General features: G+C 54.8%; 1 protein-coding gene across 1 annotated transcript; it reads left to right on the top strand.

Annotated features, from left to right (window-relative positions):
* The first annotated feature begins 3719 nt into the window (after positions 1-3719).
* On the top strand, positions 3720-9707 carry RAB5IF (RAB5 interacting factor). Its single transcript, XM_084217964.1, has 4 exons — positions 3720-3921; positions 5441-5544; positions 7341-7470; positions 8010-9707. The coding sequence occupies exons 1-4, from the start codon at positions 3793-3795 to the stop codon at positions 8049-8051; spliced, it is 405 nt and encodes a 134-aa protein (XP_084074090.1). The 5' UTR covers positions 3720-3792; the 3' UTR covers positions 8052-9707.
* The last annotated feature ends 3397 nt before the right edge of the window (positions 9708-13104 follow it).

The raw sequence follows: 13104 nt of genomic DNA on the forward strand, positions 1-13104 counted from the left end.
CCGGCCCGGCCCGGCCCATACAAGGCAGAAGAATGCGGCGGGGCCGGGGCCGCGGGGCCGGGGCGGCGGGACGCCCTTATATAGACGAAAGCGGCGGCCCACGCGAGCCCCCGTCCCGCGGGGGGATGCGCAGCGCCGGGCGGCACCGGGCACCGCCAAGCCACGGGCGAAGCCGGTGACACGGGGGGACACGCCCTGCGGGTGGCACTGCCAGGGGCACGCGGGCCGGGGCTCCCCGAGCTCCCGGAGCAGCTCTGGCTGCGGCGGGGCAGGTCCCTGCTGGCGGGGACCAGAGCGCCCTGGGGTCCCTGGAAAGGCCAGCGAGTGTCCACGGGCGGCCACGCAAAGGGAACAGTGGCCGGAAGGGTCAAGCAGCCCCTCAAAGGGTCTCTAACAAGTGGCCCGGGGCAGAGAACAGCTGGGGAACTGCCCCATTCCCAAGCAGGGATGCAGAGCCTGGAGAAACAGGGATGGGGAGCTCCTCCACTCGAGGCAGGACTCACGCTGGCCCTGGGACACCTCTCCGGGGCAGCAGATCTTGTTCACATTTCCTTCCCATCACCAACCCTGAGCCTCGTCACAGTCCTGCAGCCACCAAGAGGAGCTCCTGGTCCTGTGGGATCCTTGGGAGGGTGATGCCCCTCCAGACATCATGCCAGAGGAGGTTTATCTCTGTTTTGGGGGGTCCCACAACAGCAGGGGCAGAATTGAGCCTGCAGAGGAGCAGGAAGGTGGAAGAGGGAGACACGAGGAGTACTTCTGAGAGGGAGTGTTCTTTTGGGGACCCAGCCCTGAGTGGGCAGCCAGAGCAGGACTGCCCAGCTTCAGCATTCCCAGGAGCTCCATCGCTGGCCATGGAGACGTGGGAACCTGAGGCTGAGGAGCAGACCCTGATCAGAGAGGACAGCATGGAGCACACAGGCTGCACTTGCAGCAGCACAGATGAAGAACAGAAATGAGCAGCAACACAAATTAATCTTCAGCTGCCATTCTCCTGCAGGGCATCACTGCAAACAACAGCTAAAAAGCAAAAAAAACCTGTTTCAGACCTAATACGAAAGCAGTGTCTGTGCCCTCTAGCAGGCTGGCCAGACCCTGCCTAAGGCATGCAGCTTGCTCCCACCAGCCCAGAGGCCAGTGACCGGCTCTGCCAAGAGCCTGCCTAACTTGGGGACATCCTACCCATGTCCCCATGCTGCTTGGATGAAATCTGCAGGGGCATTGCCTCCCCTGGGGAGCCACAGAGGTTCCTGACCCTTGGCTGGAAGCAGGTGTCCTGCCTGCAGCCCCTCTGAAGGACAGGCTCAGAAGCCAGCAGAATGCAGGAGTAGAGTTGGAAATGCTGCTGGATGCTATGCCAGGGTGGAGACAAGCCAGGGAAAGCACAGAATCTTTGTCATGCTCGTGAGCTGGACAGGGAGGCCCCAGAAGGTTTGTATTTTTAATAAAAAATATAAGAAAAGAGGAAAAAAAAAAAAAAAAAAAGCCCATACAAGAAAAAACACCAAAAAAACCCCAGTCGGGAGTCAGCCAGCCTGAGCTGCCACCCCGTGGCTGGTCCCAGAGTTTTCTGTGCTGGAGAAGCCCAGCCTCAGCAGGGTCCAGGCGTTCCCAGGAGCCCATCAGGAGCAGGACCCACCTGCTGCCCCTCTGGGGTGGCTGCTGTTCCTCACTGAGCGCTGCTTTCTCTGGACAAGTGTCCAGCCAGCCCCTGCGAGGGGAAGGGGGGCTGCAGGCACATGGCAGCTCCTCCAGCTTTGCAGCCTCTGCAGCTGGGCCACCTCTGCTGTCCCCTGAGCCCCATCCAGCCCTTCCTGCCTTCCCTGTCTGTGCCCAGGGCTGCTCATGTCATCCTTCTTCCCTGCTTCCACGTGTCTGCCAACACACATCCCTTACCAGGTCCTGTTTGTGCCCTCTGGCACCTCTCCTGTCTCCCTCTGACTCTTTCAAGCCCAAATTTAATTTGCTTCTCTCTCTCTCTCAGCATCAGGCAATGGAAATGGGAGTAAAACAAGCCACTTTTTTAAAGAGTGTGAATTTTAGGTCAGTTCCCTGACCCAGGTGTCGTCATCACCATGCAGGCATTTCCATCCCTGTGAAGTGGGGACAGGGACAAGGACACTGTTTCCACTCTCCCCAAGCACCTGAGGAGTGTCTGGGGATCAGGGCTGGAGACAGCACACATCTGGCCCTGCCATGGGGTTCAGAGGCAAGGGAGCTGCCAAAGACACAGTGATGACCCCACACCGGCCCCTTCCTGGCCATGCTGCCAGGCTTCCCTGGCTTGGAGCAGCCTCTGGCTTCTGGCAAATGCCCAAGGGGCTGGAGGTGATCAGGGCCTTGCAGGAGCAGGGCAAGATACTTCTCCATAAGTCCCTTAGTACATTGCATAATCTGTATTTAAATGACACTCCCCGTTTGGAAGTGATCAGAGCTCTGGGACAGGGACTCCTCAGCCTGTTCCCTCTGTGCTGGCCCCACACAGTCCACGCAGGCTCAGCTTGCACCCACGGCTCCAGGTCCTGCTGGCAGCAAAGCAGCTGCTGCTGGAGCTTTTGGAGCTGCAGCCAGGCTCTGGAGATGCTCACACATCGTGTTTGCAGGCCTGTGGACAACAAGAAATGCAGCACCTCGGGCCTGGGGTTTGTTACTGGGAAAACCGAGCTCATGGTGTGCCAGTGCCAGAGGGATGTGCCCAGCAGGGCAGGGAGGAACGGCTCCACACAGGGCAGCCGGGCAGGGCTCAGCCCCGCTGGCACTGTGAGGATCCCCTCAGGAGCCAGGGCTCCCAGCAGCGCCCAGAGCGGCCCCACAGCACCACTCAGCTGCCAGCGGCAGCTGGAATATTGTCACTAAGGAATATTCCAGGGGCAGCTGGAATATTGTCACTAAGGAATATGCTAGGGGCAGATGGAATATTGTCACTAAGGAATATTCCAGGGGCAGCTGGAATATTGTCACTAAGGCGCCTCTCTACCCACACAATCAGGAGCTGAGGAGGTAACGGAGTGAGAGCCAAGCACACACCCTGCCCACAGCATGCAGGAGTAATTCCGGGATGCTTTTCCAGGAGTGCAATTGGTCTGAGTAGCACTGCTCCTGGAAGGCAAGAACATGAAAGAGAGTCAAATCTTTAGGGCTGCACCTGTGATAACTCTCCCCACAGCCCCCACACGTTCAGCTGCTCTAAGCTCAGGTGAGTGACCAGGTAAGGAGCTGCACTACCGTGTATATCCCATGGACTCCCAACCCCCGGCCCTGTGGAGCCTCCTCAGCCTGGCTGAGCACCGGCATCGCCCGGGGCGGCCTGTTTGCAGGGCGGGTGACCCTGCAGGGCTGCCAAGGGCTGTCCCCCTCCCAGCCAGCAACACCGGCACTGCTCTCTGGGGCCTTCGCTGGGGAATGGCACTGCCGGCCGAGACTCGACTCGACTCGACTCGACTCGACTCGACTCGACTCGACTCGACTCGACTTCCCTTCCCTTCCCTTCCCTTCCCTTCCCTTCCCTTCCCTTCCCTTCCCTTCCCTTCCCTTCCCTTCCCTTCCCTTCCCTTCCCTTCCCTTCCCTTCCCTTCCCTTCCCTTCCCTTCCCTTCCCTTCCCTTCCCTTCCCTTCCCTTCCCTTCCCCTCCCCGCACCCTCTCGGCCCCTCTCGGCCGCCGTAGGGCGCCGTCCCGCCCGTGTCACGTGCGGCGGAGCCGCGCGGCGATTGGCGGCGCGCGCGGGCCGGGCCGGTTCCGGGCCGGGCGGGCGGATCCCGGCGCAGGATCCCGGCGGATTCCGGCGGAGCGGGATGAGCGGCGGGCGGCGCCGGGACGAGCCGCCGCACCCGCAGCACCACGCGGTGGCCAACGGCGGCGCGGCCGGGCGCGGCTCCGTGTGGGGCAAAGCGCTGCGCAGCGACTCCGCCTGGCACGACAAGGTGGGACCGGGGCGGCGGGACCGGAGGGGGCCTTGAGCGGGGGGCCGGGACCCGCCCGGCGCGGCGGCTCCGTCCCGCGGGCGTGCCGGAGGAGCCGCCGTCCCTGAGCACGGTTGAAGTCCCTGCGGGGACCGGCGAGCCGAGGCGGTGCCGCGGGCGAGCCGTGCCGGGGCCGTGCCGGGGCTCGGCAGCGCCCCGTGCCCGCAGCCCGGAGCGGCGGGGGCGTCTGTGCGGTGGGTGCTCGCGGTGGAGCCGCCCCGCAGCGCTGAGCGGAGCCGTGTTCCCCGATCCCCCGTGGCCCGCGCACGGCCCGGCTCTTTGGCTCTTTGCTCTTTGGGCGTGCAGCCAAGGGAAACACGGTGTTGAGACACCTCCGCTACTTTTGGCTTGTGGTTTAACACTCTTCTCGGATTAAATAAAAATTTCTCTTGTATGGTTGAAGGAACAGCAGAAACAGCTTTCCGAAGTTTCCCTGTGCCGGTGTGCCATGTGCTGCAGGGCTCCGGCCGGTGCCTGTGCCGTGCCGCCTCCCAGCAGCACAGCCGCCCGGTGCCCGGAGCTGCCGCTGGAGCCCTGCCGTGCCCGGGCACACAGCGCGGGCTCCTCTCTGCTCCCTGCTGCTGACTTTGCTCTTGCCGTGGGGAAGGGGCACACTCTGTTTCAGTGGGGGTCAGACAGCAATCTGTGTTGCTTTTTCCTTACCTGTGGCTACCCGAACTGGTGGGGCTCCCGTGTCCCTGCCCCCTCGCCTCTGGCAGATGGACCTGGAATTTCAGAGTCAGCAGGGGAGCAGGGACGGCTGTGCTAATGTTTTGATACAGTAGGAGGTGAACTGAAGGCTGACCTGCCTGTCAAGTGCAGTAACCAGAAGAAATGTCTGTATCTTACATGGATTCCCATCTTCTATCAGGAGCTGAACAGCTGGCACATCCCACAGGCTTTGGGGGATCACAAAGGCCTTGGTGTCTGGGGGGATGCTGGGAAAAGAGATGTGAGCTGAAGTGAATCTTAGTAAAGTGGGAGCCCTGCTGCTAGGCTACAGTAGCTACAGGAGTGTGGCCCTTGGACAGAGGAATGAGCCCTGCTGCTCAGGAAGCACAGGAGTTCCCGTAGCACGGGTGAGGTACAGCTGTGCTTCGGAGCTGCCCTGAGCCCTGACAGCTCTTGGGTGCAGGAGGGCCTGGGCCAATGTGGGTAGAGCACTCTCAAAGCATAAACAGTTCTTTAAACTTTTTTCCCAGGGGATTATTATTGCACCTTTAGTAAATAAGGGGACTAGAGACTTGGCCTCTGCAGCTGGCCCATCAGAGGACAGAGCTGTGTGTTTAACGTGGAAGCAGAGGAGTCCACGGTGCACAATGTCCCAGGCTGCTTTAGCTGTTCTGAGTGCAATATTTTATACTCTGAGTGGGGAACTAAGTGTTCAGTATGCTGAATTTTCACCTGTTAATTGTGTGGTGCTTTAAAAAAAAAGAAACGTAATAAATGCCAACATTTTTCTTGTGCTTTGTCTCCTCAGGACGAGTTTTTAGATGTGATCTACTGGTTCCGGCAGATCATTGCAGTTATTTTGGGAATCATCTGGGGAGTAGTTCCACTGAAGGGATTCGTGGGAATAGCAGTGTAAGGTTCATTTCCTTTTCTGTCTCGTGTACATTCCCACGTTTGGGCTGGCCTGGGAACCTGTTTGAGGCTGTGCTGTGAACAGCGGGCTGGCTGAAGGCGAGCTCTGCCTGCTCTGTGTCTCACAGCCAGCCTTTCATTCTATTGCTGGTTGCCATGAAATTCACCCAAATCATAACATGTCCATCAGTCTCTTTCTCCTCAGCCTGATTAATACTTCTAAACATTATTTTCTTGTTTTGTTATTAAATGGCAGAAGAAGGGAGCTAGCATTTCAATTGACTGGGTGTGTGCCCTGCACGTGTGGGAGGGGCTGGGAGCCTGCTGTGATCACCCAGGAAGGAGCATCCATGGGGGAAGGTGTGCATGTCCTGGTCTTTGAGCCCTGCCCAGACAGGAGGCTCTGTCAGCAGACAGGGGCAGCTGCTCTGAGAAGAAGAAGAGGTTTGCTCAGAACATGAGAGGCTGCAGGTCCCAAGCAGGCACAGTGGCACCAGCAGAGCTCAGCAGCACTCCTGGCTTCCTGGTGTGGCCTTTCAGCCATGGGGTGGGGAAGGCAGTGCCTGAAGTGTGTGTGCATTGAATCCCTGTGAGCCAGGTCACCTCCCCAGAGGAGTCTGAAGGCTGCAGTGAGTTATGAAGAGAAAATCTGTTTGGCCCTGACACGTGCCTGGAAGTGTTCAAGGGCCAGCAGAGAAAGGGACACAGTCCTGCTCTCTGCATATCTGCTCTGGGAATATGCTGAATCTGCTCTGGGGAGTCTCTTTTTGCAAATATCTCTGCCTAGCCAAGGTCTCAATAGTCAAGCTCCAGCCTCACAGCTTTTCTTAGGCAAAATTCAGTTGTCATTTTGTCCCTCATCCCAGGTGTTCTGGTTTTGGCAAGAAAGGGGAGAGATGATGCTCCAGCAGGAACCAGGTTAGCTACAACACAGTTCAATCTGAAGTGCCCCCAGGAACAGTTCATTGTTCTTTCTTAGTCACCATTAATTGAGAAGGCACCTTCAGGCACCTAAGCCCATTCCTGTGCTAAATGTAAACAGGGAGGATTTGGTGTACAGTGCAAAACCAACAGTTTCTGGAAGCGTGTGTGTGGTTTTTCTGTGCTGTGCAGTGACCCAGCTGCTCCAGCTGCTGCTGGTCACCCACTTTGTGTATGTGTATTCATCCCACCCTTCCCACACAGCCTTCCTTGTAGGACACGGACCTGTCCCAGCCCCAAGCTGGGCTGGTGTAAAACTAAACCTGCCTTAGGACAAACAGAAGGTCGAGTTTGTTCTCTGCTCAGCACAGACTGGAGAGCACTGAGGTGTCTCAGACTGAACCCTAGTGCTGAGGCTCCAGGGCAGATTCTGTGGCCCTTATCTCTTCCCCGTGTGGTTCTGGGATGCTCACAGAGATCTAACCCTCAGCATGGAGGTGAGAGTTTTCCCTCTCAGCTGCCTGAGAATCAAGAAGCACCCACAGGTTCTCTTTGGAGGCAGAGCTGCTGTCAGTCTGCAGGACAGGAGAACCTGCAGGTTTGCAGATCTGAGGATACTTCCAGTTTTTGACTTCTGCCTCTTAAGCCCTACTAGAAGTAGGTTGTGCCTTGTCAAGTGAGCCTTCATCCCCACCTGGCAAGCTCACCTGGAGGGGCTCTTTCAAGGAAGTGACTGAGCTGCCTGGGAAGCATTGCAGGAAAAGAATTCCTCTTTGCTTCCTCTCTGCTGTGGATGGAAGATATTTCACTGTATGGCATGTGGGATACCTACAGCCTGCACCACTGCAATGATGGTTCCTAACCTCTCCCTGCAGATTCTGCCTGATCAATGCTGGTGTTCTGTACCTCTACTTCAGCAGCTTCCAGCAGATAGATGAGGAGGAATATGGTGGGACGTGGGAGCTAACGAAGGAGGGATTCATGACATCTTTTGCACTGTTTCTGGTAATGAATCTTGGTGTCTTTGAGATGATTTGTGAATTGTGTCGGTGCACATTCTGAAGACCTGGGAAGAGAGCAGGGGAAGTGGTGAGAGAAGGCAGATGTGTTAGCACCAAGTGCCAGTGATTGGATTGCTGCCTATGAAACACAGTGCTGACACCTGACGTAAAGAACCACTCCCATCCTCTCTCCCAGATACCCTGGTGGAGTTCCATTCCATCTCCAACTAGTTACACCTGGGCTGGTGTTTTGGGTTGGTTTGTTTTTCCCTTACTCCCCTCCCCCAAGTGTCTGATCACAACACTTGATTAGCTAGTGCTTCCAAATCCCAGGAGGGGCTGTGGTGGGATTTTAATGTGGAGAGGCTGGCAGACAAGTTGAACGCCACCGTTTGGAACAAGTGGTGATCCTAAGATCTCTCCAAGATCACCTCAAAGCTGGAACTCAGTGCCCTGTTGAGAGCAGGGCCTGAGGCTCATTTGCTGTGTCTGACACCTCTCCAGAGGCATCCAAATAACCCTCCCTTCCTTTCCTCCCCACAGGTGGTTTGGATAATCTTCTATACTGCCATCCACTATGATTGACACAGTCTGCAGCATTTGCCTGTTAAATCAGTTGTCAATAAATAGAGAAGGTTTTAATAAATCCTAGTCTTTAGTGGACTGGTGGCAAAGTGGGGAAGTCAAACCAGCTCTCCTCTGTACCAGTGGTCTGGGTAGCCTGGAGGAGCCCCAACTCTTCTGCTGGAGAAGCCTGTCTCCGTTTTATATACCCATGAATTATTGGAACTATTAAAAAGCCATTGGAATTTTTGGAAGTGGTTCAAGACTGTTCAAATTTGGAACTTTCTGTGACTCTTATCAAACTCCTGTGCCGAAGGTTGAATCTATTAATTTAATGTATGTATGCCCTTCTCTTTGAAATCTGTCATTAAACTCTGACTTGTCTTCCATGATTGTCCTTTAGACAAACAGTGTTTCAAAAGCAGTTGTAGGTACGTGGGCAGAAGGCACAGCAGCACCCAGGACATGAGCTGGTGGCTGTCCTTAGCATGTTTTTGTAGTAACCAGATCTGATTTAATTAAACAGACTGTGTTGTTACCATTTCTAATATTTTTTTTGTTGTTGTTTTACTTGCAAATCAGTTGTTGCTCTGAATTTTTAAATGCTTTTTGCCGAAGACAAATTTTTAAGTGATTTTGCTAGGAAGAACTGATTCATTTGGTGAACCAAGATGTATTCAGGAGGCCTAGAAGCTCCACTGCACTCTGCCAGCCTGACTACCAAGTTGCCATCACATACCTCAGAGCTTCGTAGTCTCGAAGGAGTCATTCTGGAGATACCCTGTTAAATGTTAGTGTTTCAATTTGGTTTTAAGCTCTTGAATTCAACTGCTTTTTGTTCATAAATGCAGGACACTAAAAACACAATCGAGGCAGCTATTATCTTAAATGCAGAAGTACCAACTTGCAAACTGGGCAGAGTACACAACCTGTGGTTTGGGAGGTGCTTGATCACTTCATAGCTCAGTCCCTCCCTAGTCATGCCCTTTTTGTGCATCAAAGGGGAGTCTCTGCTTTAAGGTATTTTTTAATAACGTGTCTTTCAGAAATAGTTCTTGGGAAACACGCACAGTCCTTGTTATTGTCACAGGACCCTTGTAGTCTTGTTGCCATGTGGTCCTTGCTTCTCTAAACAGCTCAGGCGCCCAAAAAGAGTCCTGACCTAACGCTGCCTTATAGTGAGGGGTTGGTAGTTTAGTGTGCTCTTGCTGCAAGCCTGCATTGCCTCCTCTCTGGTGGAAGTGCCACAGCCTGGCTCTCACTGGGAGTGCAAAGCCAGGGATCTCAACCTCCAAGTGCTGAGCCAGGGTGAGTCTCCATTCTTACCAGGGAAAATCTGTCTATTCTTGATGAAGAAACAGCCCCGGTTATTTTAGGTCCTTGGGATGCCAAGGGAAGAGTGCAATAGCAGACAGCTTCTGCTACTTGTGAGTGGCCAATTTAAGTAAATGATCTCAAAAAAACTTCTTTATTTTCTCCTCCTAATCCCCAAACTTGCCCAAACTTTTAGTCTGCTACTTTCTCTTCCTCTCCTATCAGCTGAAATCATTAACTTCCCATGAGAATTGCATAGCCTGCTAGTTCTAGGTCACCCTTTCCTGCTGGCATCTGTCTGCATCTTAGCTGCTTACAGCCATCAGTAAAACCATTGTATACTTGAAATGCTCCAATAAATGTTGCCTGAATAATCCACTGTGCAGCTTCTGTGCCCTCTGGTCTTTGATACTTTGTAAAATGGTGGGAGTGTGGGATTCCTTTCAGAGTTCTATTTTTTGGTAAAGTTTTTGGGATTCTTAGATCTCTTGTGCTGCACTTTGAGAAGAGGCCAGAAGCATTTGCAGTGGTAGCTAATGCTTAGATCCATGCTTCAGCTAAGCAGGCTAAGCCATGTTGCCTGTTCAAGCTGTTCTGCTCCTTTAGTGACTGTCCCTGCCCTGGGACACTGAACCAGTGCTCCTTCCAGAGTGCTCAGGGGTGGTCTGGAGCAGGACCTGGAGCACCCCTGCACCATGTGCAGAGAGAGTGCAGAGCTGCTTCTCTGACCCTCTGCCCTATTCCTTGCTTGCCTGTGCTCCCACCAGCTCAGTTCCTTGGACAGCTCAGTGCAGTTCCATTGGCTGGAAGCTGAACCTGAGCCAAGGAGGATCGTGACCATGAACAGACATTGGCCTCTGGTCTCTTTAAGGCTCCTTGTAAAGAATTTACTGATTGCTGTTGCCCAGCTGCAAGTTTTTCTCTCTTCAAGTTCCTGTTTTAAGGGGTGCCTCAGGGGCTAGGAGCTGGTATCCCCTGTGCTGGTCAGGAGGAGAACTAAATCTTTGGTGCCTACTCATGAAGGAGGGAGTTAATTTTAAGCTCAAGGCAATGTGGCAGCCAACTGAAGGGAGCTGAGCATCTTGCAAATGATGAGAACTGTAAATACAGGGAGCACTTGCAGAGATTTGAGAGACTGACACAGGAATGGTGTAGCAGAGAGCGTGGTTTGGTGCTGGGAAGACAGGAGAGCAGTGGCTGACAGGAGCGGGGAATGCTGTGGGAGAGCAGGGCTTGGGCAGCACCCCTGCCCTCACAGTTCTGCACTGGCACAACAAGCTTGCTCTGCACTCTGCACTCCTTGGTGGGAAAGAGCCAATGGCTGGTGGGGGTCAGTGCTACCACAGAGCCTCAGCTCGGGGAGAATAATGTCCTTCTTGCACTGGAGAGCTGGGCTGTGGGTGCCCCAGCTGCTGGGACACAGTAGCAGCAGCAGCTGTATCCTCATGGAGCTAACACAGAGGCTGCACTGCCCACAGCTCCCTGCTAAGCTGCAGACCTGCAGAACCTCACCTTGGCTTGCAGCAAAGAGCAGCCAGCCCCTGTCAGGAGGGAGAGAGATCCCCTGGCCCAACCTGGTTGAGCAGTGAGCAACAAGTGCTTTGTGTGGTGGAACTGGTAAAGGAGTTCCTGGTGTCCTTGGCCTCCAGGCACTTAATGTGCTGAAATCAATGCAAGCTACAGTGGGTGTTAAAGGGAGAAAACTGTGGTGGGTGCCAAGGGGTGTTGGAGGGTGGCTCTGCCCCCAGGCATCTCAAGTCCTGCCAATCCCAGCTGTCGGAGCCCAGCTAGACCTGGCACCGAGCAGTGCCTGTTGGGGTGGCAGCACCCCCCAGGGAGCCTCTGTCCTCTTCATGGGGTGTCACCATAACTCTGCAGTTCCCTAGGTTGATTTCCAAGCTTGCAAAGATTGCTCACAGCTATTGGCTTTCTGCTGCCCACAGGTGTCACAAAGCTTGTAACATTGAGACAATATATTCAAATAAACTTCTTTTATAAACCAATTAAACTAGATAAACCAATTAAACCTCAGCCAACATATGAATACAGATTCGTGCTGTGAAGTAGAATTGGAACCACCTGACTGTACGAATTCTCAGGATTTCAGAAGGGTCCCCTGGAATGCACAATCCCTATGCAACGAGCTGAAGGCTCTCAGCCTCAAGAAGCTTCGTGCTGACCCTTGGGGAGAGTCCCTGACTGCTGACCCGCAGCTCTGAGGAGCGACTCCACTGTCCCCCAGCGTGGCTCCTTCCAGAGCCTGTGGGATCTGATCTGTGGTAGGACAGAACCACATTAACCTTCCCCGACTGAGGCTCTGACTTTCTGCCCCACCACACCCCCAGGGCCCTGTCAGGCTGGAGCCAGCCATGACATGGCCAGGTGGCACGTCACCAGCCAGAGGGGCTGAGGTGGCTGCTCCTGCCACAGCCAATTGGTTTGGGTTTGTCTTAAACACCAGAGAGGCAGAGGCTGGGCTGGTGGGTTGATCCTCTGCCAGGCAGTGGGTGGAAGAGGATGCAGTACGGACATAGCTCCTGACCTTGTTGAAGATGCAGTGGTGGGGAAGAAACCCCTCGAGCTGCTGGGGATGGGGAGACTGGACAGATGCCTGAAAGTGGAGCAGACTGAGACTGGTTTGCAAAAGCCAAACTATCCTGCTCCTGTCCCTATTCCTATTTATTTACTACAGCTGGCCATGGTCATGATGCCCTCGGGCTGCTGGAGGCACAACCAAAACCTTGCCAGCGCCTCAGCAAAGGAAGATTTACAAATCCCTGCATTGAGAAGCACCGAGCCAGTGGAGCTGCTCATGCAGGGGATTAGCTGGCTCATTGGAGGATGAGAAAGTAGGACATGTACCTGTCAGGTGACCTCCCCAGATCCAAACAGCACTCCACATGCTCTGCCTCCCAAAACAACAGATGTCCAGGACACACTGGGCAGTAGATGGATTTTTCAGATCCAGCAAGTTTGTGTGCCAAGTCGAGAGAGGCCAGTGTTGTTGCGGGCATAAGGAATTTTCACAAACTCAGCCCATGGAGAGAAATAACATCTTCCATCTTACAGTTATTTTACTGGTGGTTTTTAGGTCAATCTCTGGAAAAAGTTCAGGGAAAAATTTAAATGCTTCAGCCAATATGATCCTCAGAAACATCCATGTAATCCAGGCCCCTCAAGGCATATAAGTCCACCACAACTCTTTGCCAAATGGGAGCTGTTGGTAACCACAGCTCAGGCCTGCCCCAGGCATAGCTGGTCCTGTGCCCTCATTTGGGCTCCCCCCGGCTTTGCGCTGGCTCCCTGTGCTGCCCAGCGGCCTCAACCCCTCCTGACACCTGTGCCAGTGCTGCTGGAGCCAGGAGCAGGGAGCCACCAGTGCCAGGTGAGCCTGGCCAGCTGCACCTGCAAACGGCAACCCAAAACCCCGGTGCTGTAGAGGGAACCACGGTGTCCAGTTCTCAGCCCAGAGCGCCACACACACGAGCAGCCAGCGATGGAAGGAGACTGTGGGAGAGCAGACACCGGGCCGCTCTGGGGCAATGTCACAGCATCTCTGGCTGGTGGTCCCACCGGGTGCTGGTGGCCCCTTGCTCCGTGACAAGGGGTGACATGTGAGCCCCCTGCTACGGGCTGGCTGTGCCAGCGACATAACGTCCATGCACATGCCCTGGAAAACTCTCCCAGCCTTCTGGAGGCGGACGGAGGAATCTCGGACCCAGCTCCCCGGAGGCTCGGCCCGGAACCCGCCTGGTGCGGT

This window comes from Fringilla coelebs (assembly GCF_963513975.1).
Source record: "Fringilla coelebs genome assembly, chromosome: 18".
Lineage (NCBI taxonomy): Eukaryota > Metazoa > Chordata > Aves > Passeriformes > Fringillidae > Fringilla > Fringilla coelebs.

Excerpts from the sequence above, each read along its gene's own strand:
- RAB5IF (XM_084217964.1), top strand. The coding sequence starts at position 3,793 with ATGAGCGGCGGGCGGCGCCGGGACGAGCCGCCGCACCCGCAGCACCAC. Across the intron at positions 3,922-5,440 it reads ACTCCGCCTGGCACGACAAG|GACGAGTTTTTAGATGTGAT; the intron begins GTGGGACCGGGG and ends TTGTCTCCTCAG. Across the intron at positions 7,471-8,009 it reads CATCTTTTGCACTGTTTCTG|GTGGTTTGGATAATCTTCTA; the intron begins GTAATGAATCTT and ends TCCTCCCCACAG.